Source organism: Melospiza melodia, chromosome 3, assembly GCF_035770615.1.
Source record: "Melospiza melodia melodia isolate bMelMel2 chromosome 3, bMelMel2.pri, whole genome shotgun sequence".
Taxonomy (NCBI): Eukaryota; Metazoa; Chordata; class Aves; order Passeriformes; family Passerellidae; genus Melospiza; species Melospiza melodia.
The window spans coordinates 3,218,205-3,237,146 of NC_086196.1; the positions used below are offsets into that span (position 1 = coordinate 3,218,205).

General features: G+C 38.4%; 1 protein-coding gene across 1 annotated transcript in view; it reads left to right on the forward strand.

The window, feature by feature from the left end:
- Window positions 1–18,942, forward strand: part of COL21A1 (collagen type XXI alpha 1 chain) — a 90,786-nt gene that overhangs the window by 47,796 nt on the left and 24,048 nt on the right. Inside the window, exons 13-17 of the mRNA XM_063153406.1 lie at window positions 1,246–1,299; window positions 2,127–2,180; window positions 5,119–5,172; window positions 5,250–5,303; window positions 7,861–7,914. Coding sequence (XP_063009476.1) covers window positions 1,246–1,299; window positions 2,127–2,180; window positions 5,119–5,172; window positions 5,250–5,303; window positions 7,861–7,914 — 270 coding nt within the window. The remainder of the gene's footprint in view (window positions 1–1,245; window positions 1,300–2,126; window positions 2,181–5,118; window positions 5,173–5,249; window positions 5,304–7,860; window positions 7,915–18,942) is intronic.

Here is an 18,942-nt window from a genome sequence, read left to right on the forward strand (position 1 = left end):
TCCTGGAAATTCTGTCCAAATTTTCATCTCTTTATTTCATCCCATTACTTGTAAAGTTTCTGTAGTAGCTAATTTAAAAATATTTTAATTTCCAAATGTTTTAGTTTATCCAATAATTGAGCCACCACTTCTGAGTAACAACGAAGACTCCACACTTTTTCATTAAGAAGCAATGGCTATATGAAGTGTTAATTTTATAACCTTTGCTGATTTTTAAACTCCATTCCACTGTCTGCTTTTAATAATTATTTGTTGAGAGATATTGTGATAGCGTTAACCCACAAGCTGTCATTCCTGTGGTCATGTTCCTGCCTACTGCAAACACATGACAGACCTTTCCAAATCTGCCTAGGCATGAATGGCTTTGATAAACAGCATTGAGACATGTTGTCCTGGTTTAACCCTTGTCTTAGAATTTGAAATATTATGTGAAATAACTTTCTAAGCATAGTTTACTATTCCTTCTATCTGATTGAAATATATTAAACAAATTGAGATGTATTACTCAATATAAAAGTAGGTATTAACAGAAAGAAAGCATTCTGATTGCCCAAAAATGATTTTGTGGTTAGCTATTTTTTCATGGGAAGTAGTCTCCTGAACCAAGCAACTAGGATTGGTTTTATTGTTTCAAATCAAGTAGTGACAAGTTGTAATTCAGGATTTCATTGTTATTGCTCAAGAGAACTTGAAGACAAATTGTTAGGTACCAACAGCAAAAGTTTGGAATTCCTGATACCTGACACCTCTGAGAACAATAAAATAACTGGTATTTTGCCTTGTCTTTTCAATTGCTAACTGTTTTAACCTAAGTGGATTATTTCTTCCTCTGAAATGAGAACTCATTTGTCAAATTGCCAAAGTTGTTTTATAAGTGTATTTTGGTTTTAGTGTCTTTTGTAGAGTAAATACTTAATATCTTATTTTTAATACTTCACTTATCCAGAGTAAGCTGGTAGGAAATTTCATGAGGTCATAAATTGCTGCTTTTGAACCTCTGTAAGACTTACTATAAGATTACTGTACATTTAGTCTAAAATTTAGTGATTAAGGTTTTTCTTTTATGTAATGAATTTTGTTCAGAGATAAAAAACCCCTTATTGGTCATCATACCAATGTTATGAAGTTGATACTGTAATATATTACATGTTGCCACTATTTGTTGATCACTTGATCACAAGAATATGAATGTTGTTGTATATTACTATTTTGATACAAGGATTTAATATATGTTTGCTGTTTCAGGGTGACAGTGGACTACCTGGTTTTCCTGGATTACATGGGATGCCAGCACCAAAGGTTGAAATTAAGTACTTCTTGTTACAATATTCCTGTGTTTCAGATTGCCTTGTAGTTCAATATAAAGGGTAAACATGTCTATATACAATACTATTTTAGAGAATTTGATGAATTGCTCAAGATTAATAGTTATGAAGGTGATATTTAGGGAATATACATGCCATGGGACTTCATTACATAGATACCAAACAATAGAAACCTCCTGTTATTTAATTTCTGTTTTGCTCTATGGGATTTTATATTAATTTGATCTTACTACTACTTAGAGGATTCTTCATCACAAATAATGTTTAAAAAAATAAAAACAATTCTGTGTCATTCTACTTGAGTGACAGCATTTTGAAGAACAGTTCTGATCTATCACAGTGATTTTAGTTCATGTGTGTGTTCCCCAAAAGAATTTTCCCCGTAGTTTTTGCTCATCTATGTTAGTACTCCACTGAATTTACCTCTTAGTTTTTCCAAATTATTATTTTTAACTCTTGAAATAAGGTCTTCAGAAAAGTCCAACCCTTTCCAAGGAGCTGAATTTTCACTTCAGTTCCTGCCTATATTGAAGCAATGAAAATCACAAAGCGTCTTCTATAGAAAGTAGAACCCTTAAGCCTGCAAGCTGTGGATTGTCTCACCATCAGTGTGGGGCATTCTGGCCTTCTCCTCTAGCAAAGCTGTGCAAATTCAGGATTTGCATTTAAGGCTTGGGCTTACATGGAGCTCTTTGCCTTCTTTGTCTGTGCTATACATGTATACTTTATTTATATATAAGTATATCTTTAGGTAACTACTTCTATTTTAAAAATTAACTTGCTCACATACATTTTATCTAGGGAGAAAGAGGTCCTAAAGGAGATCAAGGAGTGCCAGGAATATATGGAAAAAAGGCAAGTGACTTTATAAACATAAATTAAAGCAAAATGCTCTTGGTATCTGTGATGGGGTCACCTGGACTGGTTGCCTGGTGCAAACCTCCAGGCACCTCTCTCAATCTCCCTTCTCAGCAGTACCAGGGAGAATGTAAGATGGAAAACCTTCATGGTCCAGATAAGAGAGATCACCTGCCAGTTACTGTCACAGGCAAACCAGTGGCTACTTGGGGAAAATTATTTTAATTTATTGGCAGCTAAAATAAGTCTGGATAGTGAGAAAAAAAAAACAAAAAAAAACCCAATTAAACCCCCTTCTCCTCCACCCTGCCTTTTCCCAGGCTCAGTTTCTCTCCTTTATGGGATAGGAACTGGGGAGTGAGGTGGGGTAGGCTTTAACAACTTCTCCCTGCTCTTCCCCTCACCTGCCTCCCCTGCTCCAGAGCAGGTCCTCCCCATGGGCCGTGGGCCTTCAGGGCAGACCTGGCCTTGCATGGATTCTCCGTGGGCTGCACCTTGGTTACCACAGCTCCACCATGGCCCCTCCAGAGGCTACAGGGGAATCTCTGCTGCAGCACCCTCTCTTCTTGCTGTCTGCAGAGCTGCCACTTTTCTCCTCTTTCCTCATTTTGCTGGTGTCACGTTTCTGTCCCTTGTTCAACTCATTCCGCACTCCCACCCTGACCGTGGCTCAGCTGTGCCCTGCAGTGGGCGGTTGGATCTGGATGGAACTGGCTGTGCCCGGCTGGAACCGGCTGTGCCAGGCTGGAACCGGCTGTGCCCGGCTGGAACCGGCTGTGTCTGGATGGAACCGGCTGTGCCCAGCTGGAACCGGCTGTGCCCGGCTGGAACCGGCTGTGCCTGGATGGAACCGGCTGTGCCCGGCTGGAACCGGCTGTGTCTGGATGGAACCGGCTGTGCCCAGCTGGAACCGGCTGTGCCCGGCTGGAACCGGCTGTGTCTGGCTGGAACCGGCTGTGCCTGGATGGAACCGGCTGTGTCTGGCTGGAACCGGCTGTGTCTGGATGGAACCGGCTGTGCCCAGCTGGAACCGGCTGTGCCCGGCTGGAACCGGCTGTGTCTGGCTGGAACCGGCTGTGCCTGGATGGAACCGGCTGTGCCTGGCTGGAACCGGCTGTGCCCGGCTGGAACCGGCTGTGTCTGGATGGAACCGGCTGTGCCCAGCTGGAACCGGCTGTGCCCGGCTGGAACCGGCTGTGTCTGGCTGGAACCGGCTGTGCCTGGATGGAACCGGCTGTGTCTGGCTGGAACCGGCTGTGCCTGGATGGAACCGGCTGTGCCTGGCTGGAACCGGCTGTGCCTGGCTGGAACCGGCTGTGCCTGGATGGAACCGGCTGTGCCCAGCTGGAACCGGCTGTGTCTGGCTGGAACCGGCTGTGTCTGGCTGGAACCGGCTGTGCCCGGCTGGAACCGGCTGGAACCGGCTGTGTCTGGCTGGAACCGGCTGTGCCTGGATGGAACCGGCTGTGCCCGGCTGGAACCGGCTCTGTCTGGCTGGAACCGGCTGGAACCGGCTGGAACCGGCTCTGTCTGGCTGGAACCGGCTGTGTCTGGCTGGAACCGGCTGTGCCCGGCTGGAACCGGCTGTGTCTGGCTGGAACTGGCTGTGTCAGGCTGTGCCCGGCTGGAACCGGCTGTGTCTGGAACCAGCTGTGCCCAGCTGGAACCGGCTGTGTCTGGCTGGAACCGGCTGTGTCTGGAACCGGCTGTGCCCGGCTGGAACCGGCTGGAACCGGCTGTGTCTGGCTGGAACCGGCTGTGCCCGGCTGGAACTGGCTGTGCCAGGCTGGAACCGGCTGTGTCTGGATGGAACCGGTTGTGTCTGGATGGAACCGGCTGTGTCTGGAACCGGCTGTGCCCGGCTGGAACCGGCTGTGTCTGGCTGGAACTGGCTGTGCCCGGCTGGAACCGGCTGTGCCCGGCTGGAACCGGCTGTGTCTGGCTGGAACCGGCTGTGTCTGGCTGGAACCGGCTGTGCCCGGCTGGAACCGGCTGTGTCTGGCTGGAACTGGCTGTGCCCGGCTGGAACCGGCTGTGCCCGGCTGGAACCGGCTGTGTCTGGCTGGAACTGGCTGTATCCAGCTCGGGCAGCACCGGCTCCCCTCATGAACCCCCACATTCCCGCTGGGAGCCTGGGCATGGGAGCCCCAGGCAATATAATTAATATTTTTATAACATGCGTATTCACAGAAAGTGTCATTCTTTATTTACAGCTCAGAAAAATGTTCCTTGCTTTTACTGGATGTATTTACATTTAGTAACATCAAATTTAGCAATGTCAAATTTACTGGATGTATTTACATTTAGTAATGTCAAATTCATGCTCTGCTCATTTGGGTATTTTGAGAACCTTTTCATTCTGCTAGGGGATTGGTGTAATTCATTTTCACATAGCACAAAATGCATGTATTTTTTGTGAATGTCTATGGTGTAACACACCATATACAGGGTATATGTAATAATTGTATTGCAAAGAAGTCTGTGTTTTTTAATACAGATGTACATATAACCAAACAAGAGAGAGGGAGAGGAGTCAGGGGAGGGAGGAGAAGAGCACATAAAAGGAGTGAGGCTGATAGCAGATGGAAAGATAAATGTCTTAATCTGTATGTTATATAAAGCAGGGAGTATAGTTGACCATCCAGTGTTAACAGCTATATTTTCACCTGGCCTTATGTTTTCTTCATGTGTTTAGTCTAAAGTTTTAAGCAATTTGAAAGAGCACCTGTGTTAGCATTTCTGTAGCTTGAAGCATATTTTTGTTTATGTAATGGGGGTGTAGTTATTAATTGACAACTGCCTGAGTTGAGAAAGAAACAGATCCTCTGTACTTTTTCAAAATAAGAAATACCATACATGAATTGTTGGTGAAATATATTGAATTTACAGCACAAACATGGATTACTACTTCATTTCCACTTGTTGTTTTTCTCAGGGTTCAAAAGGAGAGAAGGGTGATACAGGGTTGCCAGGACTGCCTGGGCGAACTGTAAGTTTTCTGAAGACAATTTTTCATTAGCTTTTCTTGTTAATTTACCTGCTGATTGCTTTTAAATGTTACCACAGGGAGACCCTGGCAGAAACGGGAAAGATGGATTACCAGGCAGTCCTGGATTCAAGGTATGTAGAAATGGATATTAATACCTTGCTAAAAGTCTTCAGTAGCATTGCTCATGGTGCAAACATACTGAGATTATTCTGTGGAGTGTTACTGGAAATCAAAATAATGTTGTTACTGGGAGCTGTGAAAGTTTACTGCAGCAATGAGCCGATTTCATTGTTTTCAATTGTTCAGTGAGCAAAGAAAAGCTTTTATTAAGAGTGTATTAGTGATCACTAGAGATTGTTTATGCTTTATCTCTGATATCCTCTTGTGTTTCTCTAACCCTTTGATTGTGTTAAAGAGATTCATATACAAGCTTACACTGGAGAACGTAATTGCTTTTAAAGGAGCTGCAGGAAAATTAGGGGAAAGTACCTTCGGTACTGGATTAATATTTTTGTATGTTTTCTTATTCTCTTTACTATGCAGTGCTGTTCATATTTGACATAGAACAGTTTTCAAGTCAACTAAGAATGTGTCTACTGTAAAAAAGTCAACAGGACCTGGTGTTTCTAGAATGTATTGCAGTTTGTGAGCTTACTGGATGTTTCATTTGACAAGTTGTTGCTTGCACTGTTCTAATTTGTGAAAACATAGACTTGTAGTATCAGTTATAAGTTCACAGGGAAAAGATGTTAATAATATGTGATGTAAATGCTCAATTGAATTGATCTAAAGAAGTTTTTCAACAGCACCTTTGTTCCTAGAAGTTTTTTTGTTTTTTTAATACTAATGAAATTATCTAGGGCTGCTGAATATTAATGTTACTTCAGTGTTCAAAAATGCAAAATTTGGACTGCATTTTGAATTTTAAATTCATATTGCTGTTTTTGGAAATCTGGATCTTCTGTTTTGTGACCATGCTTGTCTAGTGCAGTTGGGGATGCACCTGGCATCTCTGTCACATCTGCTGCAGCAGGGACATATGACACAAGACCTAAAACCTTCCAGGCAGCAGCTGTCTGTCAATGGGCTGGATCCAGGGTAATGCCAGTGGAGTCTGGAGAGTAACTCAGCTCAGAGAAGGCAGACTCATAGATTTCAGTTTAGTTGTGCACATAAAAAGGCCCTGATGCATTTGAAATGCATTAGTGTCCAAAACATCCTCAGGGAGCTGAAAAACATGACACAAGTCCTGTGGAAAGCCAGTGCCTTTCAGGAGTGGGAGAAGCAAGATACCATGGGGTAACTCAAATATGATCCAATGTCTGTATTTGAGCAGTGGAATTCAACTCCTGGTGTCTGGTCAGCTGAATCAATCCTCCATCAATTGTCCACACTAGACTTCTGTTATCTGTGATATGAGCTTGGATACCTCCAGGAATTTATTTCAAATGAAATAAATTAAAAATAAAATCTCTTATTTTATATATATGTGTGTGTGTATCTATATATATGTATATATGCACACACATACACAGATATCATTGCTAAATTGGAGGAGAAATTTCTTCTCTGGTACTTCAGAACATAGGAAAAAAATAGATATTAGATTTTTTTCTTCTCTGGTATTTGATAACGTGGACAGATAATAGTCACAGTTAACATTAACATAAAATTTTAACCGTCACTGGTGGCAATTTAGAGTGAAGCATTGTGTTGCTAAAGCATGAATTTGGAGAGTACTTTCATATGTTTTATGCTTGTAAGCAATATACAGAGAATTCAGAATATTGTGTGAATGTGTGTACATTTAAGCTGAAATACATTTTCTGGACTTTTTTCCTTATTGCAGTACCAAAATTATGATGTGCTCATTAGGTTTTATTAATTTTATAATACAATAGTTAATAGAAGCCATATTTTTCATTCAAACATTTTGTTAGCCTGACTTCAACATCTGCTTGCTATAAAACATTGCTTCATTTTGGGTCTGTAATCAAATTCAGAACAGTAAAAAACAGGCTGTCTTTGAAGGAAATTTCTGTAGGAGCTTTCCTGGTTTTTACAATATTAATTTTGGGAAAGAATGTGGAAAAAACATGGCTGGAAACCCAGATGCTAGCCATTGTTCCTTGAAGTTCAGCTCTTATAATTTTAAGTTGATTAGTGCCAGATTATTTTATACATGTGTGTGTGTATATCCATCTATATCTATATCTATATCTTTGCCTTTTTAATGTGCTTTTATTTTTGGAATTATTCAGATTTTCAGAATACTTCAAAATCATACATACTTTGATAAATGTTTGATCATTTTTTGTATTGCTGTGTTCTGAAGTACTTTGAAAGATTTTTTCATACTCTTATTTATGCTAACAATTAGACAGTAACAGTCTGTTATTGTTTTATGCATTTTTTTCCACCAGAAATTGCTGTTCTGAGTGAACAGAAAATTTTCCCTCATCTCTTTTTGCAAGCTGTTTGACAGCTGTCAGACACAACATGAGAGAATGTTGGATTGATGACATTTCTTGCTGCGTATTAAACTGTTAAGAGCTGTTTGTTTATTGAAGTCTCAATGTATATTGCTTTGAAATTTTACTTAGATTAAAAATATAATTTACTATTTAAAAGAATAATTTTTATTGTGAAAATAAAGTTTTTTTATTAAGACTTTTTTTTAATTTAAAGGGAGAAGTTGGGCAGCCTGGATCTCCAGGCCTAGAAGGACATCGAGGAGAGCCTGTAAGTGATTAAATTGCTGACATATCCTTATGTACTGAATTGTTTGTTCTGTTGGGTTTTGTCTTTTTTATTTTATTTTTTTAGTTAATAGCTATTATGCTTCATGTTTAATTTATGTTGTTTCAAATTGGTTGATATGTCCATTTTTTAAAAAATACTTTGGTTTTTTTTGCTGTTCATCTTTAAATTTGATTTAGTTAAAAGCAATGAACAAGCCCTTGAATTCAAAGATGACTTAAAGGAAAATATTCTTCACCATATCTCTGTTGTATATACTGAGAGATTTGCAGTATAAAATTGTCTCATTATTGAATTCTGTCCTGCTGATGTTGTGGTATAGTTAGATATTAATAATTACTTACTTGAGGAAAGACTCTGGATGGGTTTGACTCTCATTTCGCATTTCTAGGAGATTACATGGTTTATCTTCTTTTAAATACTTGTTAATCACATTTGTGAAGTCTATTTTTTCACTATGTACCACTGCCTTTGCTTTGCCCAGTTTTCGTGGCCTTTTACTTCCGTGCATCTTCTTACACCACATTATCTGCATCTCTGTGCTTCTTGCTTCACTGGGGGCTGTGCTGCTTCATTTTTGCTTTGCTTCTTTCCAAAGACATTGTTCCTCTACCAGCATTTGGGCAGCTCATTTTACCTCCCCTTAATATCTGATAGCCAGGCTTTGTCCTTCCTTGTTTCCTCCTTGTCCTCCTTTGTTCCTCCTTGCTTCCTTCCAGGCTGGCAGGCTGCTTGGAGCAGATGAGCCAAGATAGCAGCTTTGAGTGCTGAGAGACAGCCAGCTGTCAGCAAAGCATCAGCAATTCTTCTGCAGGCCAAGAGCAGTAAGCAGAGCTCAGCTGGTGGAGCACTGCCTTACAGAGGAATTGCCTTCTGAATTACATTTCAAATAGTAAGATGAAGGGATACAGCTTCACACAGTCTGAAATTTTGTGGCGCTGGATGTAATGGGAGGTAGTCTGAGTTACAGGACCTGAAATGTGATGCAAAGTTTTGATAAAGAGGAGTTGGAAAGAACTATTCTAGCTGAAAAAATTCCGAAGGTTTTTAATTTAAATTTTTTATATATTCACCAAAACATTCTCAAACATTTTGAGTACACTGCAAAACACTGAGAAATCATGCCCAAGAGACTTTCTTCCCACTTGTCTGGCTTAAGTGAAGAACACACATAATTCCTCCCTTGGCTTTATTTTTTCCTCTTTTTCTGCCCCAAATAACTGTGAGATGTTTTAACCTTTTACAGTCTGTGGTGTCTCCATATGTAGGAAAGACTGAATGTTAATTAAATATCATAAAATAAAAGATTTTGGTTTATTGTAAGTTGGTACACCTTAACGAATGTGTTGAGATAAAAGTGAGTTCTGTTATTGTCCTTTGCCTTGGTTTGCCTCTTTTCATTTTTAAAAAATAAATGTTAGTTGATCATTTTTAATGGTGATTTTTAAAAAAATTAATCTAAGAAATGGAAGAGAAAGGGCATTTCTGACCTAAAGAAAACTAAATATTTAATACTTTAACAGCTGTCTTTCTAGTGTGATGTCATTTGTTAAGTATGAACTGTATCTACTACTGAAATGTATTTTGGTTTAAAGTTAACATAAATTCCATATATAATATAACATTCACAATATAACATTTTAAACAGTAATGTAAACCCATCAGTGAAGTCCCATAATTTTGCTTTAAAGGGAAATGAGGTGGTAGATTTCAGACATTAAAAGTACTAAGAAGTCTTTTTAAATCACCGCAAAACACTATAGAGGGAGACTTCCAAAATGTAAACAACCAGAAAAAACATTAATCATCATAGAGTAAACTAAATTGCATTTTATCCTTCATTTATAATCAGTGAAGGTTCTGAAGAGTAGTAAGGCTACATGCTGACCACGAGATTGCCTCAAGGTCACCATTAGGCAATGTAAGACACTGAATCATCCCTGCACATCTGCCTCTATTGCTGATGTAGCACCATCCTGCATGACCAACACAGCACTCCCATCTATTTAGAGCCTGGAGGAGGAGCAAAAAGCAGCATTTCTGCAGCTCATTGCAGAAATGTTGAGGTGAAAATGTGTGTTTGGGCTGTGGAAAATGAAAGCTATCCTCAGCTGTGACATATATGGGCTCCTCTATTCAAGTAGAGGGTAATTGGCTTTCACCTGTTGGAAAGTGAGCTGGATTTTGGGCACTGTAAGTGATATCTTGTGCAACTTACTGCTTGTGTTGTTTCTGCTGTTCCCCCAATGTGTATTTAAAACATAATGTGTAAGTGCCTCCTCTAGGCTCCCTTGCTGTGGAATTCAGTGTAAACTTCTCTGGTGGGACACCCTTATACTTAGGGCACTAGTGTGGAAGAGAGGGATTGAACTGTGCTATGCCATCCCCCTGGCACAGCCAAATAGGCTGCCTAAGCACAAGACAAGCCTTGGATGGTGCAGTTAGAACTGGATGTCTTTATATCATTAACCAGCCACATGCAGCTGTGGCCCTGGGACAGCTCAGCAGGTTGTGTGGATACCCCACCCACACAAACAGACATGCAGACAGTCTTTATTTCTTTCATTCAGCCATATCAGTGTTAGACATGGCTTAATTTGTTAAGTTGATGATTTAAAAAATAGACATCTTATGATCACTCTTGCTTTAGCAAATAAAAATAACATGGTTGTGAAATGGGTACATGTTGAGACATCCAAGGAGCAACTGCCTAGAATGGAGAGCATAGGTGAACTGAACTCCCGTTGCCTCCAGCCTTTAAGATGCGTGGCTATTTTTTGGACAGAATACTTTCTGTTGTATTATTACTCTTATTAGTCCCCAAAGTTACAAACAGAAAAAATAGGTTGTAGAGATAAATAAATAATTTCAAGAGATGTGCTTGATTTCCCTCAGTAATACTATTTGGAACTTCAGTTAACCAGACTGTCCCAGTTCTACCCACTCTGTAGAATAACATGTGACAGTATGGACAGAATAATTTAAGATTTGGTAAAGGTAGTAATCAAGGTTATTTTCCTGTTGACAAAACCAGGCCATGCTGTCACTTAAGTAGTTCAATGGCTAGTCATCTATCTTACTGATGACAGGCTGTTTTGGTAAATGCATTGTTTTTAGGGACCAAATGTCTATAGCATAAATCAAGATTTATTTGAGCCTAATTCCAGCCTGACTGTGCTTTTTAACATAGGTAAGGTTTTTCAGAATTGGGTTTCCGTGGAAGCTCCTTGTGTTTGCAATTATGCAGATGGGAGCCCTGAAGTGAGTGCTTGTGGGTAAAGCTGGCAGGACATTTATAGCACTCTCCTAGGCTCAGCATATGCTCTCCTGCCACAAGTAATATGTCTGAGCATTTGCAACTGCTCATGTTTACTCTCCAGAGCTCTTATTTTTCAGAAATACATCTGCAAACACTTAAAATGGTGGAGTTTTGTCTCAATATTTAGGTCACATCGCAGGACCTCAGATGTGGCCTCATTTGTGCCGGCGATAGCAGCACAGCGTGACTTCAGCTTCTGACCTGACTCCCATTGTTATACCTATAACCCTGGTTTGTCTATTATACTGCATCAGGAATGCCAGATCATTGCATTCTCTGAAAAAAAAAAAAGTGTGCTTTCTGCTAGGCAATGGTAGCAAAATTCTTTTTGAAACATGTTCAAAATATGCTACAAAGTACAACAGAAGTTGTATTGTCTTCATAATGCAGAAATCCTGAAAACAAACTGATATAGCCAGATATCCTGTGTGCTTGGAAAGCAAATATAAAGTTAATGTAATTCTACTGCATTTAATAGCTATGCTGAGATGGATAGAAACAGGAAAAAAGGAAAGAAAAATCCTTACCTAGTAAGGTAGTAGTATGCAGACAAAGTTTGGGGTTTTTTTGTTATTAATATTTTCCGCTCTATGTCACATAATGTTTTTCTTGATGCTCCTGATGTTGATGTTATGTTGATTTGTACCAATTTTAGGTACTAAGATGCCATTTACTCAACATTTGTGTGTTGTATTTGCATTTACATACTGAGTTATGAAGTACTTAGGGTAAAAGCAAACTTAAAACCTCTATTGTATATCTGCACAGTAGGCCTTGTGAAAAAAAATCTTTTCTGAAAGTGTTACATTATTTTTTTATCTATCTAGTCTGATTATTAAATTTCTACTTTTAATCTCTTCATACATTAAAGCATAAGGATCCTGTTGTATTTCCAGTGCTCAAAAGTTCATGTATTGTGTGAGTTGTTTGTGGAAATACTCCACAGAGCACTATATATTCCTTCAGATTTTACATCACCTTAAATTAGGCCCTGCTATAAAATAGCACTCTCCTTGTAAGTAGTGTATAAAGAAATTATTTCCTGTCAGTTTTCAAGAGAAAAGTGATCAAGATACTCAACGAAGTAGTTGGTGTGAGTCTATCAATTTTTTTTTTCCTTTCTGATCTGATATTCATGCTTTTCTACTGGTCTGAGATGCCATGATAGTAGGACCTGAGCTCTGGTGGCCTGCTTTTCAAAGGTGTTAGTGTTATAGTCATGAGAGATATAAATACAAGCATTTTCTGTGCAAATTTTGTGGGTCTCATAAGAATATCTATTTCTTTTTGAAAATTGTGAGTTTTACCTGTAAATAAAAAAATAATTTTTTATTTAGATGGGAGGATTTTTTTATTCATAATCAGCTGAAAGTGATGATTTTTGTAGGCGTGTGCCATGCATCATTATTTCTTTACAAGTAGGTTTGGTTAGTTGAATGTACTTTTTGGTATTGTTTCTTTATTCCTTCTTCTAATATCTAAATTGTAGAGGTAGACAGAGTCTTGCTGTTGACTTTCTGAGTGCTTGAGCTACATAACAGATGTTAGTTTTGTTCTCACTTGAGAAAGGGGGAGATGACAGCTTTGACTGCACCATACTCCCAGCAATCATTTGTTAATTACACAGTGCTGCAAGTCCAAACATGTTTTTTAGACTGAATGCAGGTTTTTCTGTATGTATTTTGAGCAGACTTTATTTCCAATCTAGGTTATCTTCATTCTGGCTGACAAGTTATTTTAACTAAATTCATTCCACACAATAATTACAGAAGAGTTAATTGCTGTTAAGAAGATGAATATGAGAATAGTGCTGTAATGAAACAGGTAATTAAAACTTCTAGAACTTCAGGCAGGCTAATCTGAGTTACTTTATTATTCCCAGTTGACAAAGATGATACACGACATGACAGCATAGCTGCTAATCCACAGTGTATTAAATCAATGGAAAGATTCCCATTGAATTCAGTGTGGACTGGGGCCACAATAAATGCTGTAATAAACTTGGACCCACTAACCTATTGCAGCTTGGAAAATAAAGCCTGCTTTTCTAAGTTGTAAAGCTAACATTTCTGTCCCAGCTAATTCACACTTTCTGCCTGTTCATCATGATTTCTAATTTTTAAATTTATTTCCTCCCACAGTACACTTACATTAATATGGTAATTTGCTACAATTATAATATCTTTTTTATCCTTTTTTTTTTGTCTACAGAGACATGGGAAACTATTTTTTATTATATTTTGTTCAGCTAATGCCATTTTAAATTTGAAACTTTGGGAAAATCATGTAGAGAAGAGGTGGCATCCCTGCCAACATCTGAGACTGTTTTATAAATGCAATGTTAACAAAGGGAAATTCTTTAAAGTTGTAAAGAAATATGAAAGGAGCTCTAGTTGTAAACCCATTGTGGACATGAAAGGCATATGCTATAAGTGGTTGTAAATGTACTCAAAAGTACCCTGTTTTCTGCTTGTATGCTATAGTCCTTTTTATGGCTACCCTGGCACTTTTTTTACTAGTTCCTATGCTGATAGAGGTTAGACACCTGCATTCCTCCCCTACTGTTGATGTTTTATGAACATAGAAATAGAAATACCTCTAGCCAACGTGTTATATCGAAAATATCTCTACTGACTTTATGAGCTGTGTTCTGATAAAAAAGTGTTTATCATTTTGTTAAAATATCTCTTTAATTTGTTAATATTTTATAAACTGAAAAATAGTATTAAACCAGTGTGATTCTGAAAGAATCATCCTGCAGTGAGCACTCGAAGGTGCACCTTTACTAAAGAGTGCAGTGACTGACCTCTAAGCACAATGTTGGTGGTAGTGATGACTTATTTGTACTCCATGAGTGATTCCAATGAGCTAGACCTGTTTCTGCACAAACCCACAGGCCCTTCAGAACAGTCCAATTCCTTCTATGCATTGAAATAATTTGGGGTATTTTTAGAAATTCTCACATAGAGACTTTAGGCTCGATAGTTATCTGTACTAGAGTGTGAGCTTTAATTGCCAGATGAGGTGCTTTGGCATAAGCTTATTCTGTCTAGGGTAAGACACCTGTTGTTCTACCTTTGTTTTTTCCCCCTGAGGGAATGGTGATGTCCAGGTCAAGCCTTTAGCTGTCATGTTTTCAGCTTGGCTTTGAGGGAGTCCTGGGATCTGGGTTGAAACTAAGAGTGAAAAGAATTTGTATTCATTGCAATATACTCTCTCATGGTAATATTCCCCAAAAATATGAATAAATGTTTGCCTATTTAAGTGCTTGTGCAGTTAGGGACTTGCAGAGACTGTGATATGTGCATGCTTAGAAACATCGCTACCTTTTTTCTCAGTACCAGAAACTAAATTTTCTTGGTATTAGTATTGCAGTGGGTTTTTCTATAGAAATTGGGTTTTTTTGCATTTTAACATTATAGATATGTAATATGACAATGTGTTTTAAATGGGAAAACATCAGTTTACTACAACAGATTGTCGTTCAAAACCATTCCTGGTGAATTGTTTTTGTTGCTTTGAGTAAATGATGTACTGATACATTTCAAGTATGTTACTTAATGTACTATTTCTTGGACTGAGAAAAAGACATTCTAAAAAATTACTGGACTTGATCAAATGTAGATTTTTGAAAAGTTGAATGGACAAATCCACACAACTGTGAGTTGATCCTGTGTTCTTTATCAGAAATTTCTTTATTCTGAAGTATCAGTGAAAAGTGGGGTTGTTGATTTGGCCTAAATTAAAGAATTAAAGCAATAAAATGTGTGTGTGTGTGTGTGTACCTGTAACTAGTTGTTTCAACTTGCTGAAAATAGCTAGTAAAGATCATGGAAGTTAAATAGTACAATGGAATAAAATAAGCATACCTGAAGTGCTCAACATTCACTTCCTTTGGGGTGATATTTAAAGAAGGACTCATTTGCATTCTTTTGGGTCCACCTGATGTCAGTAGTAATATTTAGAGCATTCCTGAATGCATGTGCTAATTTCATCCAGCTAAGAAAGGCTTTTGAAGAGAAAAGGCTTGAAGAGAATGTTTGGACTGGTATGTGTTGTGTATTGCACTGGCATCTGACCTGTTAGTGCCTGCTTTATACTTCAAGTAATCCTTGTTTCACATGTGCTGATTATTCTTTAAAAAGAACAACATTTCCTTTTATTCTTGCCATGCAATTTTCTTGTTAACATTTTATGACTTAGATAAATATCTGCTGGACTTTCCAGCGCCTCTGAAGACCAAGCAGAAACTTCCCCCAGCTATTTGCTATACTTAGAAACCAGACATAGAGAGTAGAGTATGAATGAGGAAGACACTCAGTTAGAATGTAGCAGACATAAATATTTATTATTTCAGTTGATTTCATTTGCTCATTGCTGTTCTTTTCTATGCTTTGCAACATGTTTGTAGTGAGTGACTTAACCACAAATAGAAAGGGGTTTACCAAAAGGATGTTTGACTTTCATTCCTCTGATCCAGCTTCAAGAGAGCAGTAACAGGGTAGACAGTTTTCCAGCCAGTCATCCTTCTTCAACATGGGAGAAGCCAGAGAAAAAAATTGTTGTACCTGAGTCCTCAGAAGGTCTGAGTTACAGCCTCCTTGAGAGCCATGGTCAGGATGGTGATTCAAAGCACTCTGGCTGTATCTAGCTCTAAATGCTGTATCTGGCATCAAATCTGCAGGCTGCATTCTGAGAATTACCCAGAATGGTTTTCATTTCAACTCATACAGTCAAGTATAAGTCTATACTTAATCTATTCCTTCGATATGATTTTTTTCTACAGTGAAACTGATATCTGCATTTAACGCATCATTAAATACATGTCTCACATAGAAGGGATCATTTTTGTTTTGTCTTAGACAGTGTAGATATTTGTATTAATTGAATCCCTGCAGAAAATACACAAGACAAAAACAAACAACTTGTAGCAGGATTGCTTTGTTACTTTTATGTTCAAGTGGTAGTTGGGCTGTCAGAGTAATTAGTTACTTGTTGTGTTTCTTCTGTGTGACCTTCTTGATCATTAGCACTGCATTATTTGGTCCACAAACAGCTTTAAATGTGAAATTGAGAAACTGATACTCAAGTCTCAGACACTCAAGTAAAGATAGTGCTAGAAAATTTGGGAAAATGTGGCACAGAAAGTGTTTTGGTTTTTTAATCCTTCCATACTAAAATTACTGCAAATTGAAGCTATGGAAAGTTTTGTCAGAATAGAGTCTGGCTTCTGATCCATAACAAAACAAAACAAAGCAAATCAAAACACCATGATCCATAAAAGTGAATTTCAATCCATTTGCATGATTTAACTAATGTTTCTCTTAATATTATTAAACCATTTTAAGAAGCAACCTTTGCCTCTTATTGTGCAAATTAACTTTTGCTTTAGTAGTTAGTTTTAGTAGTTAAATTTAGCCCTTTATGATTGCTGAGTGAGTCAAGGTGTGATTTTCTTTCTTTTTGCTCTGGAAGGGTTTTGTCCCAGCCTTTGTTCCAATTTTTCTTAGCTATTTCTTGTACAGGTAACAGCTGCCAAACAGACTTGGACTAAAGGAATTATCACAGAACTTTTTCTCTGGGAATGGATAGGAACATACAGAAGTTTTTTTTTTTTTTTATCTGTTATTTACTGCCAGATCCTCTGTCAGAGCTTTGGGACTTTCTTAGCCAAAAATGCAGGCTGGCCCATCCTGCTTAATAGCCAGCAATGGACCAATTCTGTAGGAATTTTACAATCCCTTTTGGAACACCGTTTTACTGTTTTCTTCTGCTGCATTCTGTGACCAATTTCGCAGAATCCGCCATATTTAAAAAAAAAAAAAAAAAAAAAAAAAAGAGAAAAAAAAAGAGTGCATAATTTATTGTTAAACTTACTCCCTGCTAATTTAACTGAGTGGTTCCTTACTGTGGGAAAGAGATGTGGCTGAAAACTCTATCCAGCTGCATCAGTGTGACCTGTAAGGACAGAACTCTGTGTTTATGTGGTGGGTGTAAGGAGCAGAGCAGCAGTCAGTGCCCTTCAGGGAGGCTTGGCTGCCCTCAGCCTGCCCTGTCTTACTGTGTGGGAGCGCTCAAGTGCTGTGACCCTCATAAGTGTTTCCCTGTAATTTAAGTGCTGGAGAAATTTTAAACCATTTTGAAGGCTTGTGACTGAGTATCAGTGTGATTAAGTGTCAAATGTGGGTCGGTTTGTCAGCATTTAGATGTTTGTAGGATTTCTGACAGATGAGATGTTGGTTATCACAATCTCTAAGGCTGGTGGTAGCATTATAGGCAGGGGGAGGGTATCATGGTTCAATTTTGTCTGCCCTTCTTTGGATCCATGAAGATTTGGCAAGTCTGATGCTTGTATTCTTTTGAGGCTTCTTTACAAGAAACAAGAGTAGCCCCAGGTTCAGCCACTGACAAGATATATATAGTTTTCATTTTCTATCAGTATTTTCACCTTTTAGGTTATAGTTTTCCAAGGTCCGTGGTGTTGGCAATGCAATAGGGGTCACTCTGTTCCACATTTAACATGTGTGTTTTATTGCTAATAACTGATTTGCCAAAAAAGTGTTTGAAAACTGTGGTCTTATAACTGCAGAGATCTTGGTAATGCTTTTTCCTTTCCTGAACTTAATTTAAAGCTGCTGTGCTGGTCTGGTGGATAGTCATTATGTCTCTGGGAATGCTTCTTTGTATGAAGCCTTTTTATTTTTGCTTTCATCAATTGCAACTACTCAGTAGTAGCAGATTCTGCTTCATTGAATTTCTTTTCCATTTTTATACATTATCTAAATTTGGTTTGTCTCTTTTCGTTCTATTAGGATTATCAAGGATTTGCTGTAATCCTTTAAAAAGTGTTTTGATTGCTGTACTTTCATCCAAATTATGGGTTGACTTGCATTTTTTGTGGGTCTCCAGTAAATCTCTCATGTATCATCAAGTAGGCTTTTTCAAATAAGGATCAGTAATACATGAAGGTTTGAGTTTTCCAGGTGTTTAGAGGCATCATGGGAACATGTGGATACATAGATAGATATCTTTTGTGTGTCTTTTTCTATTGCTGTAATTTATGTAAGACCCTTTAGGGTCATCTCAGCATTGCAGATTTTTCAGAGTGGAAGGAACCATTTGATTGAAACATAAATCAGAGAACTCATATATGCTAGAAAAACCATCTTTTTATCAGAAGGAAATAAGATAATAAAGGCAAGTATACTAAAGTTCTCTACATCTGCCTGGGGAATTGACTGCAAAGCAGTTTGCTCTTAACAAAATAGCTTTTGGAAATGCTCTATAATTTCACATCTTCCAGAGAAGAGATAAAATTTTATGATTATAGATATGTTTCCTGTAGCCTAGAACTTCCTACTTTCCATAACAGGGTATCTTGTCCTACAAGGCCCTGAAGAAATGGGGAATATTAAAGACATTAGCAGAAAATAAGGAATAAAAATTACCTAATATGTATTCCTTTTAAGACTAAAATAGGTTTTGTTTTGTTCTTAAGAAAGGTCTTCTGCGTGGTTTCTTCTGCTGTTTGCAAGCATAAAATTAACCATGAGGGAGATGCAAATAATCCTGGTACTAGCTGCAAAAAGCAGGAAATACTTTGAGAAGTGTAGCTTGTGTCTTAAGTAGAAATGCTTACATTTAGTTAAACTGTATATGAGGCCCCAGGCAATTTCCTTAAAGGATTTTTT